The following is a 27,906-nucleotide window of genomic DNA, read 5'->3' on the forward strand; positions in this document are numbered from 1 at the left end:
AGCTTCAGCTACTGGATACTTTTTTTTGCTGTTGCTCCATCCCAATCAGTACAAGGGATTGCTACAAAGTTAACAAATCAATGCAATTGACTTTGCAATGTCACTATTTGTTTGTTCAGGAGGAGTGATTGCTGCAAGCCAAGTGAATTGATGCAATTGGCTGGATTTTCTTTAAAAAACTAATTTAAATAATAAACTTAACTTGAATACATTGTTTAATAAGCCTGATCAAATTAAAATGTATTTAATTAATGCTGAATATGTCTGTTTGAAATAAACTATGTATATCTGTGGCTACATTTTATAGTTTTGTGTAAAGTGCCCTGAGATGCCATTTGCTATAAAATAAACAGAATTGAATTAATAATGTGAAAGACTCATTGGATGTAAATACAAGGTACTGTTCAAAACGACTGCCTATTCATAGCATCTGAATAAACCTTAACACATACACTGTATGAGGTTGAATGCTATCATCAGGTCTCTTTACAACAAACACCAACCGCTGTATATTTGCAAAGCAATTTCGATATGGTGAGTCACTTCCTATTGATCCAACTGCTGAAGCTAGGCCAACTTTAATTTCCATAATGCTGAAAGCCATTGTCTTTTCGAGAAAAACATGATACATGAAAAAGGGTTTGAACTGAGCATTAGCAAAGGTTAAATGGTTCAAACAATATGCTGACAACTGGATGACTCACACTGTGTTTGAGGGGGGGGTAGCTTATGAACCATCTACCTACGCAACACACCTCCAGCTAAAATGAAATGATACTATAATGTGCCAACAAGCCTGTTAAGGTTAGCTTTTCATGAAGTAAGAACAAAAATTGAAAACACTGGTTCTCCTTTCTCATCAATAAGGCACTTTAATGATTTGTGCAGTATTTGACAAATAGGAATTGAAATATAACTTCACATACTAGTGATACGACTTCTGCAGGTAATTAGACAGTATTATGTAAAATCAACTATTTTGAGCTTTATATCATGTCATAATGCTATTCCCTCATCAAAAAGTGTTGCTTTGATTCTTTCATGCATGTTTGAGACATCCTTTAATCTCCATGGCAACCATTCAACTGTGCAAAACACCTTTGGGACGAGCATCACCTTCGAGAAAAAAGCTTCTCCTCAGAGCTGCAGTTTCCAAGCTTCCTAGCTTCTGCCTCCCAGAGCAACCCTCCCCCACGACTCCTTCAGTCTAGCCAGAAGCAATGAGTAAGCACCTGGATTTTCTTAAAGAGACCAAGACCCAATTTGAAGGCATTACATTATGAAGCCAAATTTTTTGTAAGTAATACTTGTTATGTTTTCTCAGATTCCACAGAGAAATCCATTTGCAGTTTAAGGATTGAACCAGAAAGCAAAGATAGCAGAGAAAGATTTCTTGTTGGCGAAAGTAGAGATATTACAGAAGAGCAACGGGAAGTTTCAGGAAGAAAACGAGCAGCTTCAAAAGACTGTAGAAGACCTTAGGATAAAAATTGAGCGCCTTAATGGTAGCAAACATAACAATGCGAGAAGTTGGCAAGGTGAGAATGAAGTCCTTGTAAATGCCAACGAGTACTACAAGAAGAAAATTAGGACTCTAAATTTGGAATTAGACGAAGCCAAATCGACAATTCAACAACTAAAATGCGACTATCGTGCCATGTCGAGGGTAAATGTGTTACTAGAATGAACACAGATAACAATGAGAGAGAATTTAGAGGATTCACTTAGAGAAAAATCCAAACATCTATACTGGCTTCAAACGGAGAATGAAGAGCTTAACAAAGAAATTGTGGTTTTGAAAGTTAAGTGTGAAAGAATAAAATCCAGGGAGGCAGAAAACTCCAAGGCAGTCCCCCAAATTGAAGAGACCTTGGAGGACAACCCAGAAGAGACAAAAGAAGAAACCCCGGAAGAGACGCAAACGCCAACAACGTTACAAAGAGTTGGGCGTATTTTTGTTAAAATGTATCAATCGGGAACGTTAAATTATTGGGTGCCACCCTGGATTTTTTAATTTCTGCACAGAATATTTGGGGGTCGCTGGTACCATAATGCCTGGGGGATAGCGGCAGCAGAGAGGGAACTTTGGGGGTGACTGGTACCATAATGCCTGGGGGATAGCGGCAGCAGAGAGGGAACTTTGGGGGTGACTGGTACCATAATGCCTGGGGGATAGCGGCAGCAGAGAGGGAACTTTGGGGGTGACTGGTACCATAATGCCTGGGGGATAGCGGCAGCAGAGAGGGAACTTTGGGGGTGACTGGTACCATAATGCCTGGGGGATAGCGGCAGCAGAGAGGGAACTTTGGGGGTGACTGGTACCATAATGCCTGGGGGATAGCGGCAGCAGAGAGGGAACTTTGGGGGTGACTGGTACCATAATGCCTGGGGGATAGCGGCAGCAGAGAGGGAACTTTGGGGGTGACTGGTACCATAATGCCTGGGGGATAGCGGCAGCAGAGAGGGAACTTTGGGGGTGACTGGTACCATAATGCCTGGGGGATAGCGACAGCAGAGAGGGAACTTTGGGGGTCGCTAGCACCAGGATGCCTGGGGGATAGCAACAGCAGAGGGAAACCTATCATGGTTTCCTTAAGCAATGCTTTGCAAATGTCACATTTAAGACTTTTAAGACATGCATATTAAATGTGCAGCTATTCAAATAAAGCATTTAAAATAAGTTATGCTTTATGATATTTTCTTTGCAGACAAAGACAACAGAATAGTAGTTAATTGAGAACTTTATATGCTCTACTGTATGCAGATCAGAGCATATTTACTTAGGGAATATTAGAGCAGTTTACCATATATTTCTCTGTTTTCTTAATTAACTAAGTGGGAAGAGACATTAAAGAAGGAAAAGTGGAAAAGACAGAATTATTAAAGTAGAAGTTTAACGTATACCGTTGTCTTTCCCATTCATCCAGATTCCTTAGAGACTATGGAATTACCTTTTATTCATAGTGAGAGACTATATAGTCACTCTTATGTCAAAATTTAATCGATAGAGTGATTTATGACCTTAATAATTAATTACTTTTAATTTCCAGTGACTGGATGCCTTCCTTAAATCATTCTTTTGACATCTTTGTGACACTTTGTTTTCGTAACCTCCTTCTCACCTTTATGATTTTTAAAAAGAATAAAATTAAGTATGAAAAACAATAAGTGTTAGAATAATCAATAATAATATATAGTGTATACTGTTGTGGGAGGAGCAACCTAAGCATAAAACCTGGCCTCTTCCCAGTCACTTGGGCCAGTTCCTCCGAGACCTCCCCAACGAGCAAAGAATAGTACCTCCAGCGTGTTCTGGGTTTCCCTTTGGGTTTTGCTGCTCATAAGATGCTCATGGAGATGTGAGATGTGACACAGAGATGTGACACCGATCATAGATTGGGTGACTGAAATGCAGGAAAGTGGTGGGAAATTGTGATGAAAGAAAATGTAGGAAATAGAGAAGAAATGCAGATTAACTACATTTCTGACATTAGAATGTTGCTCATTTAAGTGTTAGATGTACCAATTTAAGAGTCAAAACTTAATGCAAGTAAGAGCTTCCCTGTTCATACCAAAATACGAAAAAAAGTGCCATTACTGCTGACATCTCAGTTTTAAAACCTGGAGGAATTGCCTCAAATTCTTTAATGAAAATATTCATGAGAGCAGATAATGGAAAAGAAATTATAAATTAGGCAAAATTTTATGGTTTTTCACAGACGTCTGTTAATAGAAAATTTTAATTTTGCTCCAGCACTATCCAAGACTAGTTAATTAGACGAAGCACCTCAAGCCTTGCTATTGAAATTCCACCAAGCCTGTTGTCAGAGTAAAGAGACACACTCCCTTCTCCACCCGCAGGAGGGTGCTCACTGCTCATTCCTCCCCTGCTGTACTGGAGGACTGATAGAGGTCTTGGATTGGGGGGTTGGGGTTACAGTCTACAACATACAACAGCTGCTCTCTTTATTTCTATTTAAAAGAGAATCCTAATTGTTCTGCAAGCCGGAAAAACATGACTTTGAAGTTTTTATTTTGTTGTTTTTTTTTCGTTTTCCCCAAAAAGAAATATATTTTGCTTTCTGAAGTTATAATTGCTTGGTGTTGATTTTTTTTTAGCTCAAAGCGCCAAAGTTAGTTTAGTGGTAAAATAAAAATGTCAGAGCATTTTCAAGCAGCCTAATTTGGAACAGGTAGCCTATGATTTCAGATCAATAGGTTTGAATACACATTTTTCAAGGTATGTTTTTATGCTTATCTCTGTCAGACTCAGTCTTGTAGTGTTATAGCATCTTTATTTGAAATGTTGATTTTCTTCTGTTTTTTTTATTATTCTTATTATTATTTTTTATTTATTTATTTATTTTTATCCAAACTTAGAGATTGAACCAAATTTTTCAATCTCAGTCTTCCTGGTTATTAAATTTACATGTATATCCCCCACAGGGTCACAAAATACCACCAAGATCTCTGTGATTACAGGTACCTAAATATTATTTAAAAATATAAGATCCTTGTTCATTACAATGTCTAAAACATGTGTACTTGTGTAATTTTTGTGCAACACTTGTACAGAATTCAACATGATTTTATATTATACACATTAAGTTTTTTTATAAAACGTTACAAAAACCAAAAAGATCTGAAAATATTGTATTTTCATCTCGGGAGTACTTATACAAAACTATCTACAAGGGTTACACTTTTATTCATGTTTTTCTATGTTCCAGGGTTAGAAAAAAGGAGAGAAAAAACATGCTGTCATAAACAATGTCAATTTATATGTGAATGCAATGTGAAAATATTCTGCAATACTTCCAATAAATAAACAATAAAAGTGCAATTAATAAAAGTGCAAATTGTACAGCTTACTGAATTTATTTACTGCTGCAATAACAGAAATAATAAAAACACACATTTTTGGCAGATAATGCAACAATCTCCTCAGAGTACTGTACTCTCAGTGGCACCTGTACCACAGTTAAAACCGTGAAGGTACAGAAAATGTAATTCTTTCCAACTATCTGGAGAGATGGCAGTTTTAGCCCCAGTGCCTATGGCAGGGGAAATATGAAGAAGTGTTAGAAAGCAAACTGGGTTGATGGAAAAAACCCTGAGGTCAGACTGTCAGAAAACTTTAACGACTCATCAACAAGTGTGAACAGCACCTGTGCAAGCACCTTTTACTTTCATAGTTTCCTGGATTAGAATAATGACATCACCAGTTATATAATAAAAGCATTGTTTTTAAACCACAAATCTGAAAGTGGTGACCCTGTCATTTATAAATCTTGAAGGATAAAAAGTGACTGTTTGATTTGACATTTCAATCATTGGCCAAAAGAAAAGAGAACAACAAATGACCATAAACGTACATATTTGTCAAAATACTGCTTCTTGCATAACAGTTTGGTCAGAGTTCACATGAGAACACGTATTAGTGTGGATCATTTGAAACTAATCCAATAATTGCTATTGTTGCACAGACAAACCTTTGCATTCATGTCAAAGTGTGAAAAGCATATCAAACCTGATCTGTTGTCCTCAAGCATTAACCTAATTAGTCATACTCTGGTTAATAGCAAAAGGGCAAGAAAGAAGAAGTGTGAAAGTAGAAAGTTCACTTATAAGTACAAGTCAAAGTACCAAACATACAGAAATATCAAATGTTAAAGATCAATTATAAGTGTAAAAGAAAAAGAAGTCTAAAAGACAGATGCTGAAAAAGCTTTTTTTTTCTTTTACAGTATCTTGTATTATTGTTAAATTTTGAATTTTTTCATACAAAAATTTTTAAATACATAATAGCAATGCTTCTTAGTTGAAGGTTCCTGATGACTGCATTTTTTAAAAAACATGTCCTGAAGAAAAACCCAGACGTCTCTCTCATCAGCGACACAGATTAGTTCATTTTGGGTGATTCCAAGACTTTTTCATAATTCCCTCCAATTATCCCTCTAACATGTTCTGTGTTTGCCTTAGGGTCTCCTCCAAATGGGGAGACACACCATGTGTTACACGGATTTCAGTAGTGAATAGCAATTACATCACCAAAGAAGAACTAGACAGACAGCGAGGGGATGTGCGCTGACAAATTCAGTAAAAACCGCCGTGGTATGTGGTATTCTGTCTGACTGAACTGATTCAATATGCGGCAGACACCACTCTATTGATATGTGAATCATGTTTTTCATGATTCACATCGAATCATGAGCTTAAGCTTAAGCATCGACTTGCTTCTTAAATCGATGACTTAAGAGCAAAACATTTGAATAGCATGTTAAAAAGAAGTGTGATGTGTATGTTAGGCTTCGCATCTCTTACATCATTTCAGACATAATTTCAGATGTCTGAAATTAGGGTTATGTCCACTGTTCAATTGATCTTCTCAAAGGGGAAAGAGTCAGACCTAAAAAATCTAGTTGTAGACATGATATTAGCTGCACAATCCAAAAATCATGTCTATATGGAAAGGGGACCAGAAATAACTTATTACTGAAGAAAAATGACAGTAGGTTCCGTTCATAGTTTGTCACCAGTACTGCTAAGAATATATGCTTGAAAATGTCCATAAAGGGACATTTCACTGCTGCCATTCAGACGAACTTGCATTTTCATTTGTTAACTTTTTGGAAGCTTCCTCACCTTTTAACCATAAGGAAGTGTAAATTTTAATTCGTAGGAAACCTGTTATGACCTGTGTAGTTATACAACCCAGCCTCAGGTATAGCTATGTACATGAGAGACAAGGAACTGCTGCATCAGTCACGACTTACACGTAGTTTGATTTCCCGCCAAAAGCGGATAAAGGATCTTACAGGGAAAAATAAGGGCCAAGGATTTAAGCCTCCAAGCGTCTCCTGCAAAATGATACCGGGTAAGTTACACTTACTTGATAAATTGGCCGAAAGCAAAGTGACAAATAAAAAAAATAATAATCAAGATGCTGGTTGAGACAGGTTGGTTGACTGCACCTTCACACAAATCTAGTTCTTTCACCTAAAGGTTTGGCAGTGTTAGTGTGTATCCACCCTGTCCTTAGTTCACTTGGAAATATGCAGCAGTAATTGTCACTGCATAATATCCGTTTGAATAACAAAGCCGGATCAGGAAGAGAACGCAATTATCGTTTGCAGTTAAAATGCTGCAGGTGATGTTCAGAGTAAAGGTTGGTCAAAGCATTATTCCAACACATTGCACTCAATCAAACATTGCTAAAGGAAAAGTACTGTCATGGAACACGAATACTTTCACTAACTTTGATCACCTGTTGGAACAGTAACTTCACTGAGCTTTTTAAGTGGCATCAAGTCACTTTTAATCCAGTCCATAATTGGACTGGATTAAAATGTGAGAAAACTTTAGGTGTAGTTAATGGCTTGATAAGTCAAAACTGGTTTCCTCAACAAGAACCTGTTCAGGACAAGTTTTTCTTGATCTCTACAAAATGACAACACCAAACCTTGCTATAGGACTATGGTTGGTGTGTCCAAGGTAACCAACTCTGGCTCTGTTTAGTGTTATTATCCTGCTGAAAGGTAAACTTGAGATGGCTAAAAGCTTAGGTCTTGGTTCGGTCGAAGTGAACTCTGATGTGAATAGAATACATATGTAGATGGAAGCGAATTGGAGGCCGCTCCAAATCTCAGGCAGCTGCAGCTGATAAAAACTGCTGCTTGTGTTCTCATTAAAACCAGGAAGATAGAGCACATCACCCCAGATCTAAAATTCACTGGCTCCCTGAAGCTCAGAGAATAGACTAAAATACTTTTGTTAGTTTAATATTCACTGAACAGCTTAGCACCTGAATACATAAAAGAGCTCGTCGTTGTATCAACTCAAGTCTTCTGGTTCTAGTTTACTCTGCATTCTCAGAACCAGAATCAAACATGCAGAAACAGCATTAAGGTTTTATGTTCCACAAATCGGGAACAAACTTCCTAAAGACCGCAAAACAGCAAAAACACTGAGTTCCTTTAAATCAAGCCTTAAAACCAATGTCTTTATAGTTGTCTTTGATTAATAGTAACTGGAACATTGATATGACATATTTGATGATAACTATTCTTGATGATTATGATATTTGACAAAATGTAATGTTTGTTGCTTGTATCATAATTAATTGTTGTGATATACTTTTATCATGTAAAGCACTGCCTTGTTCCTAAAATATGCGATACACACACTCTTCACTTGACCAGGTTTAGGTTCTGACCAATTGTTTCCACTCTGACACTTTCCTTGTCGACAAATCTTCAGTTTGTGTTGCTGTTATTTGAACTGTTAATTTTATGTTTTCTCCCAGTTTTTTGCCACATATGGTCTTTTGTCTTGTGTTTAGCTGTGATACTTTCCTGGACCGGGGGGGGGGGATGCCTAATATACTGTTGCCAACAGCATAACACTAAGGATCACATGGAACTAAATGTCTAAAGTTTAAATAGGGCTAACTTCTTTTAAAATGCTGTGCAATGATTTTCTTTTCATGTGTAACCAAATGTGTAGTTATTTCAAGCAACCTGGAGGTGTCACGATTATTCCTCTACATAAATTACATGTCAGACATTTTCAAAATGTATTTTCTTCAGATTTGTAATGTTTATAAACATTCTCTTTCTTCAGGTATGTACTCCTACATCAGGTCTGCTTTGTTTTGTGCTTCTGCTCTGTTTTCTGAAATTCCCATTCAATTGTGGCAGATGGTCGCTTGAACTGCACCAGGTTCTTCTGGAGGCCTATTTCTATTTTCCTCTCTACTGTTGCTACATAAATGCTCAGTATGAGGAATTTGTCTAAAGTATGAAACCCAGACAATGCTCGCAATTGTTCATTGACGTTAGATGCTTGTCCAGAAGCAGTGAGTGCTGCAAGTCAGTGATTTGATGCAATCTGCTGGGATTTCCTTAAACACATTTTTGACCTATTTTCCTGTCTTTTTTTTCTTTCCCAAAACCATGTTGTCATCGGAGAAGAATTCCATAAAAGGAAAGTTCTCATTATAAACAACCCATTAGACGGCCCTGTGAAGGCGGGACACAGAAACAAAGTAGCTGCAGTCGATTGGTTGAACTATAGCTTCAGGCGGGTGTGATGTCACAGAGCACGCTCCTTTTTAATCCCAAAACTCAAAACAGACCCCAGACACAACAGAAGCTGCCTGACTGCACACTCGTCTTTATTTTTACGATTTCACTCACCTGAGAAACTACATGTTACTGTATGATATGTGAGTATATCATTATACACTTAAAAATACAATCACATTGTTGGTTAGATGCTTGTCTTTTCTTGCACGGATGGCTTATGTTCATACTTTATCTGTTTTTTCAGTTGCAGATCAAGCCGACTTAGCTCAAAGCCTTCTACCTAAAGAACAGAAAAATAGTGTAAATCTGCAGTGGGACAATGAGTAGCTCAAGGTAAGTTACTATTTTCAGTTTGAGAGATCAGGCATAATATTAAAACCACCAGAAGAGAGAATAATTTTGTCATAGTGGTATATAGATGTACATAAAAACAAGTGAACATTTTGACTGACAATTAATGAAGACAAATGTAGGACTTTGAGCTAGTTTCACTAAAAACAAATAGCGATTGCTGGGTAAATAGATCAGGACATTTGCAAACTGTAGCTGTTGTGGTGTGTTGCCGGTCTGCAGTGCACTGTAGCTATCAAAAGGGGCCCAGGGAAGGAACAGCAGTGAACCTGCGATGGGGTCATGGCCAAGACACGTTGATGGATGTGAAGTGAAAAACGTGATAAATCACATTTTCACCTACATTATGTATATATCTGGGTGTGTATGCGTGTGCTTGTGTCTTGCCTAGGGATAAATGGCATAAGAATTCACTTTGGCAAGAAGGCAAGTGTGCGGAGGTTGTGAGGCGTTGAGTAAAGTTTGGCTGGGAAAATGTAGGTCCTGATATAACTGTAGATGCTACATTGTTGTCTACCTAAATACCTATATGTTAATACCTGTGTTTTCTTAAAGCAAAATATTGCACCTTGCAGCACAGCTAAATAGTTTAAAGAGCATAATAATGAGCTGGAGGTGTTTACTTGGTCCCCAAATTTTAATCCAGTCAAGTCAAGTAATTGCTGTACTAACAAGTTCACTCCATTAATGCCCCACATTGCAATTTTCTGCTAACATGTTGGTGCAACAGCACAACATCGGGGCTCTAGTGCTGCCCATGCCTTCTTGAGCTACGGGATCAGCACATTATTAGACATTAATGTGGTCATGTTCTTATACCTGATTATGATTCTTTTTGATGGCATTCACACAAATATGATTATGCTGAAAATCATACTGCCGTATTTATAATCATGGTTGTTTTGAACCTTCTCAGAGTTCTTCACCCCTATCCTGTGGCGAAACCAGACAAACTGTCAGTGAACTCGGGTCAGCACCAGCCTCTTCAGCCAACGGTCATGGCTCCTCTGAAACTAACGCAGCGATTTTATCCACCAAACGACTATCCTGGGCGAAGAACCAGCCTTCGCTTTGCACATCTGTCCTCCTCTCCACCCTCATCATATGTTCCTACAACTCCCCGGAGCTGTTTTCGCAAGTACAGCTTCAGCGCGCACAAGAAACGTGTGGTATTTGCAGATGAGGTGGGACGGGCACTGACTGTTGAGCATGTATTTACCCCCGAACCCCCATCCCCGCCCCCTACTCCAGCAACAAATCCCTGTCCACGCCATTTGGAAGGCCAACAAAATCCTGCAAATAGAAATGGATCGCTTACGCCCAAGTTTCGCCTGGGTTTCCCTCAGCCTACAAAGGACTCTGACGCATTTATTGCTCGTCTGAAAGAGAAATGTGTACAAATGAAGAGCTGCAGCATTTCAGACAACACTTTGATAGGTGAAGTGTGTGTTTTCCATAGTTGCCCAAAAAACACTGTAAATATGAAAATGACTTTTGATTCATGGATCACCTTCAAAGACATTCCCTGTAAATTCCTGGAACAGAGGCGAGTCAATGGCCTTGATGTAGATGTGTTTTTCTTTGAAGCATGCTTGCCTCAAATTACAGACAAAATAGAGTGGATCGAGTTCTGCTTCACATCCAGCCCAGGGCTCAGCTCTGTGCTTCACCGGGATGACAACAGGGGACAGAATTACAAAGTGCTGAGAGAAAAAGGTGAATCATGTCCTGGCAAAGACTACACAAAGCAGTTTTACCCCTCACTTTCAAAGTACCAGCCACCTGTTTATTCACAGTTTTCTTCTTATCTCCAAAACTGTGAGAAGCTGACATACTTCAACAGTCATCTGCTAAGCAATGGATTTAAGTCTGCACTCCGCGAACCACTATGTTGGATGGCGTAAAACACCCAGTGTAGTGTTATGTCAGCACAAATATGATTCTGGATACAGAATACCCTACTGTAATGTGAATACTGTATTAAATTATTAAATTATTATTTTTTTTAACTTCTGCTGAAGTGAGATTTTTTTCAACTAAAAATGAATGTGTTTGTGTAAAATCTTATTAACAAATACATTGAAGAAATGAGTGTGTGTTATCTACATTGGATCAGATTCTTGCTGTGTATCCATTTGTTGAATAAGGCATACCAGACAGAAACAGGTCAACACAACAAAAAGGAAATTCTGGGAAAACAGTTTAGATTGAAGAGTATGTCCCAGACACTCCCTTGGCTTCAACATTCTTGGAATTGTTACATCTTGTACTATAGATAACTGGTTTGACAAATTTGAGACGGTACGTACTTTCCTTTTGTACGGACTTGTATTTATGAGAAAGGGTGGAGTCATTACAAAGCATCTTAGCATCTACAGTGAGAAAGTTCTTGCTTCTCTAGTTTCATTTCCACCCAGGTCACACTTTTTTTTTCTTGACTTTTAGTTCCTTCAGGCTGCCGCTGTCCTGTTTCAACCTAAGTGAATGTATACAAGCTTGTAGTAGCAACTGAAATGTTGTATTAGATCTGTTTACAATAATCTGATCTTTTTCACATTTTGTCATTTAAGAGAAATGATGCATGGTCTTTGTATTTTTTTCCTAATAAAAATCTGAAAAGTGAGGCATATATTTTTATTCAGCACAACTGAGACAATACTTGAAATACAGCTGCTAGGCTGTTGGTATGTTTCTCTCAGCTTTGCACATCTAAATAAATTGACTATTCTCATGCAAAGTCCTATGCAAAATAGCTTCAGCTCAGATATAACAAAGAGAGCGTGAACATCTTTTCCATAATCTTTTGTAACATTTCACAGTTTTTCTTCTGTAATTGCTCTATGTTAAGCTTACTCCATCTTCCCATCAACTCTGACCAGCTTCACTGTTACTGCAGAAAAACATGCATTCCCACAGCATAATTTCATCACCTCCAGGTGCAGTGTCACTTTTCTACCATAGATTGATTGGTAGACCATCCATCCATCTATTCGCAAACACACTTATCCTTTCAGGGTCAATGGGTGAAAACCCTAGATAGGTCGTCAGTCCATCACAGGACAACACAGAGACCAACAGGACAAACATGCACAAACACATTCACACCTAAGGAGAATTTAGAGAGACCAATTAACCTGAGAGTCACATTTTTGGACTGTGGGAGGAAGCCGGAGTACCCAGAGAGGACCCTCACATGCATAAAACCTCCATGCAGAAAGACTCCAGGCCAGGACTCAAACCCAAAGACCAATCCTGCTGTAAGGCAACAGTGCTACCAACTGTGCCAATGTGCAGCCCAAACTTGTAGACCAGAAGTCAGACAGCAGGTGCAGCTGATCCAGAATGCTGCTACTTGCGTTCTCACCAAAAACCAGGAAGATAGAGCACATCACCTCAGTTCTAAATTTCTTCCACTGGCTCCCCGTAGCTCAGAAAATAGACTTTTATAAACTAAGAACAGTATTTTATTCACTGAACTGCTTAGCACCATAATACATTAAAGATCCTCTGTTGTTGCATCAACCTTCCAGAACTCTCAGAACATAAGAGCAAATAAAGAATTTTAAAAATCACATTATTTTCATTAACATTATCTTTAACATAGGATTCTAATAAAATATATAGAATTTTGGGGATGCAAATGTGACAAAAAGAGAAAAAGATCAAGGTTTATTGTATGGCATTCCACCTGCACCTTACCTAACCCAATACCTAATTCCTTATTGCAAAAGGAGAATGTGTGGAATGCATTCATGTAGCCATTCCCATGCAGTTGGTTTCATTTAATATTAAGGTTTCATAAAATGTTTTCCAAAACAAATACAAATAGAACAGGTTGGATTTAGGTTGCTGGGTGTTATGAAAGGGAGTGTTCTCAGAAGTTATATATTTTTTAAACAAATTAATTCAAGCAATAAGTTAAAGCCCATTTAAGAATCAGAAAACATTGCTATTACACACTATTACACGCAAACTGAAAACAAAACAGATAAGGAAGAGTAACCTTCTGCACTGTCCCAGGGGAACCTCAAAGCAACAAATCCAGGAACATTAGACAGTATCAGTAAGCGCAAGCATTCTGGGGTGTTTACTGTATTGCTGTCAAGCAATTTAAACTGGTGATTAATCACCACAATTTTTGTAGTTAACCATGATTAATTGCAGATTTTGGTGCAAGCTGATTTATTTGGTAGACTCATTACATTTTACTCACATCAGTGATTTTTCAATTATGCTCCCTACAACTGCACATCAAATATAATTCAAAAATATCAGAAAATAGTCCTCTGAATTTTTTTTGTGGCGTACAATAAAGAGTAAATCTTGTCCAGATACAAAATGGGAAGTAGTGCCTCTTGTATTTGAGAGTAAAACAAAGTTAGCATCCAGTTTAGGCGTCTGGCTACAAAAAGACATTCACTACAACGAGTTGTGAAGCATTGAACGATACATGCGCTCTCACATTTTATTTGTATCCAACAAGCCATTACAATCCAACAAGCTTGATCTTTTATATATGAGCTAAATTGGCACTGTTTATTAGCATGTGGTATAGCTATTTGAATTTATGTGCTCAAACATCACAGTAGGGTAAAATTTAAATATCTAATCTGACATAGGTACATCTGTAAGATGAGAGGTGTATGCTGTGCATGATCTGAGAATTTATATGGAATCTTGTTTTGGTATAAGCAAAAGGTGTCAGCATACCTGTGGAGGAGCACTGACAGGTTCTAACCAAGTCCTCTGGGCGTTATATAACAATAATTAAAAGTGTTGCAGAACAAAGATAAATTACCAACCTAACCAAATGAAAACAACACCAGTGTCTAAATGAAGCCTATTGATTCACATATGAAGCAATTTTTCTTTTGTGGCTGTGTGGCATTGTGCAAACACTGCTCTGCTGAAACTCTAACCTCCAGGGAGTGTGGATCACTAAATCCTTTCATAACAGAAACCCAACTATACATCTCATGGAATGAGAAAACGTAGAGTCAGAGGAAAGGCTAATAATTAGAGGAAAGTAAGGAGCGATTCAATGTAAATTGTAAGGGAGTAGTCAGATATGACAAGCATGTGCTTCTCATTCAGCACGATACAATTTAAATGTATGCTCTAAACTGGAGTTGGGGCATTATTGTTATCAGCCAATAACATCCTGGAAATAGAAGGTAGAATTTGATTTTAAAGACTTGAACCTGAAACAGTAATACACAAGTAGATTGGATGAAATAATAGTGAAAAGCAAGATGTTACCTTGATCAAACCCTCTACTCAAAGAATTATTCCTTAACAGGCCTCTGGAGAGTTAGATAGCATGCTGAGGAGGCAGTTCAACTATTGCAATCAACTATATTGGAGCAAGAAAATTATCTTAGATATTCTTGTTCAAAAATCTACCAAAAGGACATTGTCTAAAGTTAAAGAGACTAAGGAATGTAACTCAAAATCTGAATTACTAAATTTGTTAGAATTGCTGTCCTGTGATATTAATTTTGACTGCAGTCTTAAGTGTTGTGCTAATAGCTTTACTTCCTGGATTGCAGTTTTCCTCTCCCTGCTGAAAAAGTCTATATTACAACACTGCTACCAGGACCCACCATGAGGATGGTGTGTAAAGGAGTTTTTTGGGGGGGTTTCTGCCACACTATGATACTTTGCATGCAGTCCAGAATAATGTACACAAAAGTAGACTCTAGTTTATACTTGACTGTGTAGGGAAACTTGTGTCAATGTATTCTATTTAGGTTATCAGAGTAAACGGAGCTAAACAAAAGCATCCAAATCTACTTGGATTTTTATTTGCAAATTGTTTAAAAACTACGTATGTATACTTTTCCTTCCGCTTCACAATTGGGTAAAACCCTGTGTTGATCTGCAACCCGAACATTTGTGGTTTAAATGTGAAAAAAAAAATTTAAAAATCGATAAAGTGCAAGAATTATGAAGACAGCTTGGTTACAAAGATATCCCAGCAGTATATTTGTATGCAGCATCATCGATCATTGCCAGCATACACCCATACACTGTGAATTGGGATATAATCTACAGAAAATTTTGTAAACTTATGGAGTCTTTATAACTTAAAATATGTACATGCAATATGTTTCATATTTGTTAAAAAAAATTGGTTTGAATTCTTCATAAATCAGTCTGGGTGTTGTACTGATACCTATCAGCAGTACTGGCATTTTAGTTACCATAACAGCAAAATATATACAAAGGGCGTAACTTGAGAAACTTTCAATAGTCTAGTATCATTTTTAGTCAGTGTGTCACTCCTCTCATTTTATCTTTCAGCCAGCAGCAGCCTCAGCTGGACTATGGCCAGACGTCAGCTACCAGCTGCTGAGCTTTACGCATTGTCTGAAAAATGGCCTAAAGAGTGATTCAGTGGGCTGCAGGCTCAGCAACCAATCACAACGAGCGAACAGTGGGTTGTTAAAGTAGGTGACGCATTGCCAGGCTGAGAACATAACCAGGAATGAGGTAATTTCTGCCTGTTTGCCAAACAGGCTGGATGGTGACCAAAGTCTATGTGAATCTTCATTTCAGTTGCAGTTATATAACCATCTTGTTTTTTTATTCAAATATTGACAGCATAATTAAAATGAATTAAACTTCTAAAGTTTGTTGTCATTTTCAAAGATAAAGACCAAGCTGTTTTCAATTATGCAATAGGAATTTAATATTATTGCAACCATTGTGTAACTAAGTCATGCTGCCAGCATGATGCAATCAATTGGAAAGCACCAGAATAGTTACACGAAAATTGGTTTAACATTTTTTCACTTTCCTAAAGTAATGGCTAAAGCCATTTTTTGCCAAAAGTATTGTTGTTGCCAAAATCAGTTTTGGCAAAAAATTACTAAAGTCATTGCAATAATTTACAGACCACTTAAAAGTGAAAATTTTGAGGATTTAGGTAATGAAAAAGAAAATATTTATTTTCCTCTGGAAAAAAGTCATTTATTATTTCTAGATATGTTACATAAAGTGAGAAGAACAAGTGTTGTTGAGCAAGTCAATGCTTTACTCTGTCGTCCGACACACTAATGGGATAAATGAGGAACAGTGCCCTCTGCTGACTGCAAACTGCACTAAAAATTGCAATTACCATCACACTCAAGTGGATGGTAAACATGATGATGACATTTAGGGTGAGATATAGCAGCAAGTCCAACCAGAAACATCCAGATGGAGAAAAGATGGATGCTTAAAAGGCCATGCAGGAATCATATCTTTAGTAAATGGTCCTGTGAGGTCACTGTGATTCAGAATGATGCCAGATGAAGTAGTATAGCAGTTTGTAAATTGTTGTGGCACAGATTCTTTGCTAGACGCAGCTGTTTGTGCAGGACTCTACTGACACTGGTCACTTGGCAGGTGCTCATGCTCGGGGTTCCACTCTGACCTGCTGAAACATTCTGCGGCTTTGCGGTCGCACTCACAGATGAACATCTCACATTCATTGTTTTGGTCTAGAGAAGAAAAAGCAATAGTATCAGTCAGTTTTCAATCTCTGACACCCAGGTAGTACTGGTGAAAACAGTGCAATGACAGAGTTGTCAACTTCTGAGCAGAGCTTGAAGTGAGAAGTGTATATGGATTGAATCAGTAAAAGGTAGAATGAGTAAATCCACTGTGCACAAGTCAATGACAGATTTGCAGCACTGCCTTCTCTGTTTCAAGTGAAAGTTATCACCTTCAAATGATGGAAAAATGCTTCAATCTCACTATCGAGAAGTAAAAGTTAGCAACTCTAGAAAAAAGTCAACTCACTTGTACAAGTGAGCTTTCTGTTAGCCTCATCACAGGTGTAGGAGTAAATCTCGGTATAAGGGTTATCCAGGATGGGCCAGCACTCCGGATGCTGCATGGCGTCACTGTAGCACTGGTCATGAACCTGGCAGCACCTGTATGGAAAAACAAATTGTTAAGCACTGCAATCTTTAAAACAAATAAAAATATTGTAGATATTACAATATTTTTAAGTAGTATTAGTGTGAGGCGGCTTAAATAATGACCTATCCAGATCATCAATGGGTGTGCCAGAGCCTCCGTATCCACAGTAACAACCATAGTCTGAATAGTCAAGAGCAGGCCAGCTATCAGGCAACATACACAGGATCATGGCCCTGAACTGATGGAGAGCCCTGTAGTCCAGAGAGTGGGCTGTAGAAAAATAACAGGACATGATAGTGACTTAAATGTGAATATGTATGGTAAAGGTACTTAGAAAACTTTGAACTGCCTTGTTGCTTAAATGTGTTATACAAATAAACTTGATTTGAAAGAAAACTTGCAGCTGTAATTTAAGAAAATGTGCATTATGCTTAGCTGTCGAATAAGCAAGCCAGAAAATACATTAAAGTTTTGTTCTGCATTTTGAGAAAACTGAATATTTGAGGGGGTATAAATACTTTTACAGTCTGGCAATTTCTGTGAAATTGTACTCACCTACGGAGAGACCAACAGCCAAGAGGAAGACTGTATAAAAGGCATTCATTCTGTGAGTGAGAGGCTTCAGTCGGAAAGTGACTTTCACTCAAACATAAAGTCCCTTTATATACATCATGTTTGGGTCCTTGGATGTCAGCTGTCCATACAGTACCAGCTCACACGCATTCACACTCACAAAACAAGCTGGCATGTGCAAAGGTTAAAGATTTCTCACACCTTGTAAGCTCGGATCTCCTAAGGCCAAGATCTCTGCCATAAAGTCATAGAATCTCATTGCTGATTCATCAGTATGGCAAATAGCACTTGCTTACACATGCTGAATGAAATTAAACAAGAAAAATCTTCATGTTTTTTTTTCTTTTTGCAGTAATTCAAAGGTTATGACTTATTTCTATGTACATGCATTCCCTCCTTCTCATATCCATGCTTTTAGCTGTCCAGTTATTCAACATTTAAGGGGAAACACATTTAGGGGAAGTTTTTTTGCTTCCCCCCCAAGATGCCAAACTCTTGTTGAAGCATGTTGTTGCAATGACTCATAAATTCTGCCAACGTACCAAGAGTATCACAACTGAAACTGATGGGCACATTTTCACAATCTTTCAACGAAATCTTCAATGATACATAGTTAAGACAGACATTATTCAAGCATCTGGTGAATTTAAAGTTATTTTTAATTAACCAAGAATGGGGTGATAGAGAAATCCATTTTTATTTCAATTTAAAAAGTGGAAAGTCCATAGAAACCGTGACTCTGGTTGGACCAATACAAAACTTACCTGTAACTTCCAGTCAGAAGAAACATGCTGGTCAAATTAAAAGATCACATCAAATCTGGGGTAGAAATAATTTTGGGATGAACTTAAAGCAGTATTGCCTGAGTCAATAAAAGACTTGTTAAAAAAAAGGAAAAAAGATTTCCTTTTTATTTTTGAAGCTCAAACTCACAAAAGGTGCAGGCAGCAGAAACTGGTACTTTCCGTATCACAGATCCTCCACCAGAGGGCAGATTTCAAGAATAGAATTTGATAAATCATATTTTGAGGAAACTACAGTGATAAGACGTGGTTATACAGATGGACATGCAGCTCTTCTCTTGTAATCATTTCCTGGTGCACTTGTTTTGTGATGCTTACAGTTACATAGTTTACCTGTTTTTGCCCATAATTACTTAAGTAATTAATCAATTGCCTAATACAGTTTAGAAAAAAATTATATACTATTTTTTAAATTGAACTTTGAATATTCAATATTCCACACTCTGATTAACAAAACAGAGGACAACAGTTGGATGTGATCTTAATTTAATTTTCATCATGCAGAAAAATACGGCAGCGGTATCAGTTCTACTCTTCCGATACATCGTCATGTTAGTGCACAAATTCAACATCAAATCAATAGCTAAACTTTCGAGTGAAATGGTTTTTACCATACAAGGCAATCGACGCAATAAAAACAATCTGGATCAAGAGAATGATCTACAGCAACTCAAATATAAATAATATCATCTCTAAATGCTCTAGAAAATATATTATCTCTGTGTTGTGTGCTCGGCACATTTTCCCATCAACATAACCAGCAGAAGAGAACACACAGATAACTGCCTCAGTGCATATGTTCAGTCTGTAACCTGAAGGTTCACATTCTTGATTGGTGACGTTTTGTCTTCTCAACCATGGGAAAGAAAACAGCAGCCTTATTTACACATACTTCTATCAGCATGATTAATGATTACAACTATGTATATGTCTCGATTTAAAACGTTTCCGTGTCCTACCAAATCATTATTGCTTTCATATATATTCTGCAAAGCAAAAATATCCTTGCAAATTAATGTACAAGGAAAGGCATATTAAATAGGAATGTAATAATCGACACATTTACAACCTTAGGTGGATTTTTACAATAATTAGATATGCAGAGTATAAATCACTATAAAAGTGCTCATCTGTTTTCAGTAGTGCTTGAAAATTGAACAGCTTTTAACTGTTTTTATTTTCATTTATGAAATAATTCCTTATTTCGAAGCTCTAGAATCTTTTCTTTGTTGCCTCAAAGTAAATGTTATTCTTACTCTATATCTTCTATTTTATGTTGTATTTTTTCTCCCCAATCAGTCTGCTGACTTTTTAATGCAAATTCTAACAAACTAAAAAAAACAAACAAAAAAAAAAAACAAAGCAATACTCTCTTTTCACGACACTGACTTTTTTTTTCTTGCAGCCTTCTTCGTATTGCTCACTGTGTTGCTTCGGGCCTTCGACCCACACACTGCATCATCTCCAAAGGCACTGGATTGTTACTTTTGAGGGGGCTGGATGCAAGTCTGTTAGCAACGGCTGATTACCCACAATTCTTCACTCAGTGGAGGATGAAACTAATGCAGACAGCAACCATGTCTGAGGCTTTAGCCTGATAAGATTCAACAACTCTCAGTTTGAGGTTCTAAGTAATCTCCTTTGGCGACCAGAGAAGACTCTGGTATTCCTTCACTCTGCACCTCTGCACCTGTCTGTCTTCCCATAGTCAAGTTTTGATTAAAGCCTGAGGATTTCTCTTTAAAAGTAAAAAAAAAAAGAACAGGTCATTCTGGTCATTAATGTTAAAAAAAATACTTCAAATACATTTTCAAGCACCACTGTAACAGTTTTGGCTGCAACAACAAAAAGGTAAAACATTTAACTGTAATGCATTTCAATGCTTATGTTAGAAGTTTATAAAGTTAAATGTCATGTCATCAAAATTTTTATGAATATCCTCTCAAAAGATATTCATAAAGAATATCTGAAATGTTTTTTATGTTTGAAGATGTCTCTGAAATGCCTTTCAACTTGTCTAATTTAATATAACAAATCATCTCTAACAAACTGTAAAGAATCACAATTTTGTGATTATGTTTAAATCTCATAAAAATCACATCATTATTAAGTCCTTCATTCATCCCACTTCATTCATTGTTCAACTTGGATTGACATGAACAGGTGAGGGATTTTTAACAGGTTTGGTCTAATTTTTCTATTTCATGGAAGAAACTCAAAAACGATTGGAGGAAATATTCTACACACTTGGTGTATAGTTCATGCACAGACTACTGGAATGAAACGTGGCCATTAGATGGGCTTATACAATAAAGTGGTGACATACTTCTTCTTATACCGATGTGTTGCACTAAGCACCATCACTCCATCCTGTGACAAAATAAACACAAGACAGAGGAAAGATTAACCTAAAAGTATTTCACTTCCACAACTTGGGGTCATCAGGAGTATAATGGATGCATATCCCTTAACTTTTTACATTTTCTCATGGTATATAGAATAATTACAATGTATTTTGCATGAATTTTATGTGGCAAATGCTCATCTAGTACTGCATTGTTGAAAAGTAGAGAATAATGCAATTTACAATCTTTTTTACAAATAAAAATCTAAAAACTGTGATGTCCAATTGTGTTTGGATGCCCTGATTGAACTCCTCAGTGAAATCCTTATGATTCCAGTAAATATAGACAACAACACTTGACCTGTCACAGTAAAAAAAAATATGTTGCACAATAAATTGTATCACCAATTATTGCAATAAACGTTAACATTGTTGTTTCGAGACCATTTTCAAATCACATATTGACAACGCTATAATATTGTAAGTCGGTCCTCTCACAGACCAATAAACTTTATTTTTTTAAAGAACACTTAACACTGGAAGTTGAAGGTATTTTAAATATCCAAATAAAACACAACAACCGAAAACAATTAAATGGATGCAAGATGTCCTGTAAACAAAATTGCTATTCAAGAAAATAATCAGAATGGAAATTATCTAGCTCATTTTATGGTGCCTTTAATTGCCTTAAATCAAGTCAAAAAATGACACAAAGCAAATACCTTAATAACTCAACATTTTGTTGGAAAGATTCAAAAACCTATCAACCACACCCTACCTTAAATGAAAAATTACGTCTAGCTTCTCCCATGTGAACTCAGCTCGTTTGTTTTTCCCCCATTAAGTATCAAACTACAGTCTCTATTTATACATTGGCCTGCACTTTCTGGCTGTTTTTCCACTTAAGAGTGGAGCAGCAAGGGAAATGATCTGCCTTTCAGTCTGTCCTGCAATCCTTGTGCCAGCATCTTATCACTGCTGGCATTCCACAGATACGATCCGCTCTGCAGGCTGAGTACATATGCCCACTATCCATGGTAGAGGTCAACATTTTCTGGGAAAATACCCATAAAAGCTGGTCATTTCTCACAAATATTTCCCACACCAGCAGTCGCACAGTGAGAATACATTGACAACAGAGAATATATATTTATTTTTTTGTAGTTCAGTAGTTCAGAAGAGTATGAACCGTACCTTAATTGAAAGCGCGTAAAGGTGATTGAGCATGACGTGGTTCGGCTCTGGAAGTAATGCAGGGTCACACTGAAGATAAGAAAATGGAAGAAAAGACAGTAAGTAACAAATGAAAGAAAAATACTGGAGCAGATGTATTTTGTACTCTAGCTGCACTGCGTCTAAATAGGCCAAGAGGTTTAAAACCTATAGAAAGATAAAGAAAAGCAATCACACATTTTTTGGTAAAATTTATTTAGGAAATAACAACCCGAGCAATCCTGAATTCAAATCTGATCCACTTACAGATATTCCAGTGTCTTTGTTGAGGATGACTTGGAGGAGGTGCGGAGGGAGGATAGGTGGAGACTTAAACTTTTCGTCTTGTTTGGGAACATAAGCGTCCTGGTGATATGGGCCGGGCGGAGAGCTGGACAGGTCTAACAAAAGAAAAAAAGAATGGTTGGAAATGGTTGGACTAATACAAACCTTTTACCTTTCAACAAATCTGAATATTATTAGGCGATCAAAAAAGTTTTGCAAAAGTATTCACATCTGTTAAATTTTTAACATTTTATCATGGTGCAACAAAGGCAACAGCTTGGCTTGTAGAATCCTTAAATAGACCATGTCTGATATAATGAAGAAAACAAATATAAAAAAGCAACGCATCCAATCTGAAAAAATCAAATGAGAAAGTTACAGAATTATATCTGTAGAGATTTAGAAAGTCATTTCAATCAATGGAGTTTATTTGTATAGTACATTTCAGCAACCAGGCAGTTCAAAGAGCTTCACGTCATAAAAACGCAAACATACAAAGTCAAAGAACACAGTCAGCAACTGAAACAAGTGCCGTCATTACACATCAAAATGTTGGTTAGTTTCTCATTTATTATGGTTCAAAAGCAACGCTAAACATGTTGATTTTTAGCCTAGATTCAAAGGAATTAATTTCATTTCTGAGACTGTGTAGCTGCAGACAGACAGTGAGTGCTACTATCTGAAAATGGAGAAAACATGGAACTGTGGTGAAAGTTCACAATGGCTTGTGACCTTAAGCTCCAGAGAACTTGTAATGTGCAGAAAAATAATCATTTGACGCACACCTTCAAGTCCACGTCTGAACGGCTCAAACATCTCAAGACAAAATGAACCTTTCTGAGTGGCCTAGTCAAAGTCCAGGCTTAAATGTATAGACCTTGTGCAGCATGACGTCAAAAAAGCCATTCATGCTTACAAACACATCAATGTAGCTGAATTAAAACCCTTCTGTTCCAATCAGCACAGTACTCTGAAAAGATCATGCTAAAACCTGCTGGATTATGTGACCATATTTGGATTTTTCTACGCCATTAATGTGACATTATGCTACTGCAAAAAAGATACGCTTACGTCATTTATAAAAAAAATCTTTAGAAGGGCTTCCAAACTATCCGTTCCTGTATCTTTTACCTATATATATATTATTCTTATATACTTTGGCTATATTTTATATTGCCAAAGTTGAACTTGCTACAGTGCCTGATTAATCAATTTACACAGATATACACAAAAATAAAGACTTCTCTGCATGGTATTAAATTTATGCTTTTAGAATCTGCTTCTGTGATTTTTTTGTGATCAGTTGTTAGCTCTCACCTGACACGTCAGAGGATTTTTGTGAGTCCACCATGAGAGCATCAAACACCTCAAAGTCAGTTTTCTTCACCTGGATGATATTATTAACGGTGCCCAGCTGGCTGGTCACAACAGGCTGTGAAAAGTCATGACATGGTCAAATAAACAAACTTCACAGACATCACAAAAAGAAACCCACTAGTTAAAGCAGTACCGCATTCCTTGTAATCCGAAGCCCAAGTAAATTATTTGATCCAATAATGACCTCCCATTGTACATCTAAAAGTGCTTTTAATTATAGGAGCTACCAGAAATAACTAGAGAATTTGCACTTTGTGCAAAAGTAGAGTGAAAACTATAACCTGAGGGGATCAGCACTAATTTGCTAAGAAGTGTGTTAGGAGTGAAGCAGAAATCCTTACAAGGTGTAAAAAATGTGGAAGCAGAGGTGAGTTAAAAGCAAAGATTCATTATAAACGTCTTTGAAAACCTGATTGACTTTTTCATTAGGATCAGTTGAGAAGTAGGACACATTTTCTGAGACACACTCTGGTATTTGCGAAAGTTATGGACCACAACCGCCCAGAATGCTAGAATCCCCAAATACCTGAGAACCCCTCTAAAATTTTGTTTCTAGAAAATCTAAAACTTAGTTCTTCTTCTGAACAATGATGTCAAAAGCTTTAGGAGAAAAAAAGTGATCCAGTTTACATCAGATGTAAACTGAAATTTTACACACAAAAAATAGGGAAAATATTAAAACGCTAACATGTGATAATGACTGAATTTCTTATACTTTGAATGGTGCAAAATAAAAGCAATTAGCTTTGAAGGAGTACACGCTATTTTAATGGATTAAAAGACTAAATATTTTTACCAGAAGAAATGACTAAATATTTCATAAAGTTAAGAAATTATAAACAGCAGAAATCATAAACATCATGTCCCAAAAGAGCTAAACGCTCAAATTTAAATGCTTAAAATATGTAATAGAAAAAGTCTGAACAGATGTAACAGCTTACCTCAGTTGGGTCATGGGTCCACTGGCCATCTACATAAAACTTGTACTGATGCTCTCCCTCAGGTAGATCTACAATTGCCACAAATGTGTTCTGACTTGGAAGGAAGATGAAAAAAGAAGAAGACATTTAAAAAAAACTGTAAGTACAGTTATTAATAATTAAACATTACTAAATTATGGAGGATGTAACCGCTGAGTTTAGGACATTGCTCCCACCTTCTTATTAGGGGAATCTTATTGGCCCAGTTGTTGAAAGACCCAGAGAGGTAGACCTCTTTCCCATCCCCTGTCCAGCGAAAAACGGTTGGTCGGTCAACAGCCAGGCCTTTATCGTCTGCTTCCAGGTCTTGCTGCCAGGCAAGGAACTCCTCCTTCTCTAGAGGGGCCTAAAACACACGTCAGAGAGATACGATAGATCCTCTTGGGGCTTTTTTACCTTTAATATGATAAGAGTTGGATTTCAAACTGTCAACATGCAAGGAAATGTGCCTCTGAGTAAACATCAATGGATACCTTTATGTCTTCTCCGTGAAAAATATCAGCATCCTCTGGGCTGTCCATGAGGATTTTGGGTCTCTCTCCCTCTTTGATGCCCCGACTGTCTCTCCGCTGAGCCTTCTCCCCATGGCCCATTGCAGCCCGCTCGCTGCTCGTGTTCCCCATGGTTTCGTCTTCTTATAGGCCGTCACAAGGTCCCTGCGAGTGGAGTTAAGAAGTTGTGTAAAGCCATCGGAAACTCTGATAAAGCTCTCTGTTAAACAATTTAATTAATTATTGACAGCTGCTGTTGGAATAAGGTCTACAGAAGCTATTTATTGTAGATTCTAGGCGCAGTAGCTTAATTTTCATGTTACCGGTATGATGAAAATTACATCTTCACACAGATATATTTACTTTTAGACAATAAAATCCATGAAGGATGAAGGGATTGAACAGGTGAAGCATTTTATGAGAGATGTTCATATTTGAGCAGTATAACCAACATGTTATTTTAGATTCAACATGATCCTCGCATAACATTTCTCCCAGCGTGAATTCTTATCTCTGTGAAGAGCCTCGGGTTTGTGTGGAGGACCTGTTAGTTTCCTTGTAGCTAACCAACCTCTTGTAAGTATTCATTATCACCTAAAATAAGTCTACAAATAAGATTCCCTGAGATCCATTGACGTCAGCATCATCTTCCATGCAGGTGTGAAAGTGCTGAGTCATTGCCATGTGTGTCAGTAAGAAGTGGTAGATTGAAGTCTAGGCTTTGACTAAACTATTCTTTTTTATGTGTGTGTGTGTGTTCAGTCATTCCTGTTGTAAATTTGATGCTGTGTTTAGGATCACTGTCCTGCTGATGACCCAGCGTGGGCCATTCAGCTGTCCCACAATCGACTCACTGACTGAACTGTGATTCTAAGGCTGGTTCTAAGGTTCTAAGGTTGCAAAAAGAAAATCTAAATCCTTAGGGCTCAATCTTGACAATTGATATTGGTGTTTGTACATATGAAATTTAAAGTGTTATGCACCACGTTTGAATCTTGTTCTCCAAATGTAATTACTTGTCAAAGAAAGTATTAATATTAGATTGTCTTTGTTTATAATTTAGTCACAACTGACAATAAAACAAACCACAAAAAAAGAAATCATTTATTCGTATGTATGTGGATACGTTTGTGCATATTGTTGCATGTTTTACAAGTTTAATGCCCCAACAAGCACCACCAGGTTATCACTATAGAAGGTTGGTTATGATTAGTCATGCTTTCCCTAAATATATATCAATTTGTTATCCTATTTTAATGCAATAAAAACGTCTCAAGTCTTATGAGACTGCAGTATTTATTGTTTTCACCTATAAATTCATTATAATTCCAATATTATGTTACGTTGTATAGCAATCCAAATTATAAGTGTTTTTGTTCAACTCTAAGGCAGGTTTAGTACTAGAATTTAGTGATTATATGTATTTCTTTTTCTTAGGTTGACAACAAGAACTTAATAATCCGTTTTACTGAGTAAAAAGCAAAACGCAGGGCTGGATCAGTTCATATTTGAGTTAAGAGTGGTTAGCAAAATAATCTAAACGTAGTTGTTTTCTGAGAGAATAAGCAACATTGCGCAGCTTCTGTACATATTTTAGGAACGGCAGGGTTAAAGCTAAATATAAACCCCGACGTTAATAATCTCCATCACTGCTCCTTTCCAAGCATGCTGTTTATTGACAGAGAGCAAAACCCACAAAGGGTCAAAGCTAACATGTTGGACTGAAGCTAACAAGGCTCCATCAGCACGTCGGCGTTCGCTTGGCAAGAGGCTGTTTAAATACTACAGCTTATGAACACACAGGTGTCGTTACAAAAACAGCAATTACAGATGCAGATGAACGTGTAAAGTTTTTTACCTCAGGAACGTTCACCGTCGAAGATGCCGGTGACTCAAAAACTCCATTTCGATGGATTCTAATACAAAACACGACAGGGTCCAGCAAAACAAATCCGCCCCCCATCTGCGCAAGCGCACACGATCTAAATGAAATACATAGTAACTGAGAAAAACCGATACATGTAAAAATTTTTAGTCAACGCTTGTTAAAATTATGATATAAAAAGTATTCCGTAGTTCTGACCAAATGCGTTTATTTTGGGTTGTTGGAAGGAATTCGCATCTTTGAGGTAATAGATGTAATTCTGTTTATCCAACACTAGATGGCAGTGTGGCTCAAGTGCAATACATTACGTTAATATTCAAGCAAAACTTCTTTGCAACCGTGCTTTACAAGTTTTCACAACCATTGGACTGTGTCGTGGCCATTTATGTAAATGTTTTGTAGTTTATAATTTCTACCAATTTTGTTTTGTTCTTTGGGTAGTTGGAATATATTTAAGTTAATTTAGAATCAAAATTTGTAATTATTTTTTATATTTGGAATTATTTAGATTATGTTCTTAATTGCTCAAATTGGTGGGCGGGTCTAACAATTAACAACGTAATCTAAATAATTCCAAATATCTTCACTAAATCCAAATCTTCTGACACTAA

At 37.1% G+C, this 27,906-nt stretch overlaps 3 protein-coding genes across 3 annotated transcripts; 1 reads left to right on the top strand and 2 right to left on the bottom strand.

Annotated features, from left to right (window-relative positions):
- The first annotated feature begins 9,105 nt into the window (after positions 1 to 9,105).
- LOC114150083 (protein phosphatase 1 regulatory subunit 3B-like) lies at positions 9,106 to 12,060 on the top strand. The gene is made up of 3 exons (XM_028026295.1): positions 9,106 to 9,226; positions 9,331 to 9,419; positions 10,354 to 12,060. The coding sequence occupies exons 2-3, from the start codon at positions 9,406 to 9,408 to the stop codon at positions 11,339 to 11,341; spliced, it is 1,002 nt and encodes a 333-aa protein (XP_027882096.1). The 5' UTR covers positions 9,106 to 9,226; positions 9,331 to 9,405; the 3' UTR covers positions 11,342 to 12,060.
- A 3,301-nt stretch (positions 12,061 to 15,361) lies between these two features.
- LOC114149980 (phospholipase A2-like) lies at positions 15,362 to 19,063 on the bottom strand. The gene is made up of 4 exons (XM_028026119.1): positions 17,901 to 19,063; positions 17,468 to 17,615; positions 17,223 to 17,356; positions 15,362 to 16,921 (listed from the first exon to the last, which is right to left on the bottom strand). Exons 1-4 carry the CDS (start codon positions 17,947 to 17,949, stop codon positions 16,803 to 16,805), a joined length of 450 nt encoding a protein of 149 aa, XP_027881920.1. The 5' UTR covers positions 17,950 to 19,063; the 3' UTR covers positions 15,362 to 16,802.
- A 127-nt stretch (positions 19,064 to 19,190) lies between these two features.
- On the bottom strand, positions 19,191 to 27,410 carry prkab1a (protein kinase, AMP-activated, beta 1 non-catalytic subunit, a). Its single transcript, XM_028026118.1, has 8 exons — positions 27,269 to 27,410; positions 25,393 to 25,575; positions 25,096 to 25,265; positions 24,881 to 24,974; positions 23,880 to 23,994; positions 22,545 to 22,678; positions 22,260 to 22,328; positions 19,191 to 21,091 (listed from the first exon to the last, which is right to left on the bottom strand). Exons 2-8 carry the CDS (start codon positions 25,540 to 25,542, stop codon positions 21,014 to 21,016), a joined length of 810 nt encoding a protein of 269 aa, XP_027881919.1. The 5' UTR covers positions 25,543 to 25,575; positions 27,269 to 27,410; the 3' UTR covers positions 19,191 to 21,013.
- Between the last annotated feature and the right edge of the window lie 496 nt (positions 27,411 to 27,906).

The sequence above is a fragment of the Xiphophorus couchianus genome, chromosome 8 (assembly GCF_001444195.1).
Source record: "Xiphophorus couchianus chromosome 8, X_couchianus-1.0, whole genome shotgun sequence".
NCBI classification, from domain to species: Eukaryota; Metazoa; Chordata; class Actinopteri; order Cyprinodontiformes; family Poeciliidae; genus Xiphophorus; species Xiphophorus couchianus.